Source organism: Brassica oleracea, chromosome C9, assembly GCF_000695525.1.
Source record: "Brassica oleracea var. oleracea cultivar TO1000 chromosome C9, BOL, whole genome shotgun sequence".
Taxonomy (NCBI): domain Eukaryota; kingdom Viridiplantae; phylum Streptophyta; class Magnoliopsida; order Brassicales; family Brassicaceae; genus Brassica; species Brassica oleracea.
Genome location: NC_027756.1, coordinates 12,592,144 through 12,593,690, shown reverse-complemented (window position 1 = coordinate 12,593,690; position 1,547 = coordinate 12,592,144). Strand labels below are relative to the sequence as shown.

The 1,547-nt window shown below is 36.6% G+C and overlaps 1 protein-coding gene across 5 annotated transcripts in view; it reads right to left on the bottom strand.

The window, feature by feature from the left end:
- Nucleotides 1-804, bottom strand: part of LOC106315444 (probable disease resistance protein At1g63360) — an 8,314-nt gene extending 7,510 nt beyond the window's left edge. For all 5 annotated transcript variants that reach the window (XR_001264611.1, XR_001264612.1, XR_001264613.1 and 2 more), the window contains exon 1: nucleotides 519-804. Coding sequence is in view for 2 of the 5 variants with exons in the window: in XM_013753171.1 (XP_013608625.1) it covers nucleotides 519-734 (216 nt within the window). In the remaining 3 variants the exon portion in view is untranslated. The remainder of the gene's footprint in view (nucleotides 1-518) is intronic.
- Nucleotides 805-1,547: the final 743 nt, after the last annotated feature.

Below are 1,547 nucleotides of genomic sequence, written 5' to 3'. Positions count from 1 at the left end.
GAACTGTGACGACCAGCTTCACTAAAACCCAGACAACAGAAGATCCAACCGTTGAAATCTAAATCCCTTCGGTGAACCTTTAACTCACTGACTGAAGAAGCTTCCCACAAAATATCAGCCCGATCAGGATCCGTTTGACCCTCCAAATCTGTCTTGACAAACCAAGACGAAATTCTGCCTCCTTCTCTCTTTTCTCTCTTTTGTCTTTTTGATTCTTGTAAGTCTCTACGTAAAAAATTTGGTCAAGATACTATATATATGTGTCTCACTAACCCTAAGAACCTCCAAGGCCCAATACTAATCTCATGGACTAATACCAATGGCCCAACTTCCAAGTTTGGTTATCACCAACCAAACCCAATGGGTTTCCTCCATCTAGAAGGAACCCAACAAAGATAACTCAGTTTCAAATTCTTGGAACAAAACCCACAAAGACACAACCTCTGAAGCTCAGTTTTTCTAACACTGAACAAATCTTTGACTTGGCTTTCGATGGTCTCAAATCTAGAAAGCCATACCTGGACTTGTGCACGTCTTCTTAGACCGTTATTCTCCTCTCTGTCCACCCTTCTTGACAAATCATCTCGCCTTGCCTTTAGATCTTCCATGGTTGTCTCCAAAGCTGAGAGATTATCTTCTATGTTATGAATATAGCTCTGTTTGACACATAAACATTGAGAGACCTGATTCACGGCTTGATCACATGACAACGAGACAGAGAAGCAACCACCCATCGTTGCAGAGATGTATAGAAAGATATTTCAAAAAGGGAAAATAGAGTCGTGAAGGTGTTTGCAAGTGAGTGATAATTATTAAATGAGAAGAAAATATAAGAATGACAATAATTGAAGTCTAGAATGTTTTTTCATAAGAAAAAATCTACAGCTTTAGTGAATACAAGTCATTGTCAATTACCAGGAAAGAAAAAAAAAAAATTAGATTCCACTTACAAGCGAGAAGCTTCACTAGGTCCATCCAAATATGTCACATATATGCATATAATAGAATAATACATTACGACTATAATTGGTGTCTTTTCTCATATATTTTTTATTTTTCCAAAGGAATATCTTACATCTTCATGGCTTATAAGGCCAAGTCGCTTTAAACTATAGAAACTGATCCATGAAAAAAAAAAAAACATCGAGCTTGTGAAGCTAGTGACTAAACCAGATTGAGTGTGCATGTGTGTCGAAACTAACAAGAAGCTGGGGAAAGTCATCTCCACAAAGCGTGGAACCAAACCAGCTTGTGTAACTTCTTCAACAAGTACACACCAGAACAAACATGCATGTATAGCATTAGAAAAAGTGAATACATTCAATACAGCTTTTACTTTCATATTAACGTACATTGCTTTAGCCTCATATTTCATATAGCATTAGTGTTTGTGTGTTCATCAGAACCTTTAAACATAGTAAGTAATTGTAACGTTACTACTTCTAATAATCCTCAAACTATCAAAGTTATGTTTTCAGCAGCATTACACAACTCATATTCCCTGTAATAATGAGTTCACCATCATCATCTGTTTTTAACAAGGTTCA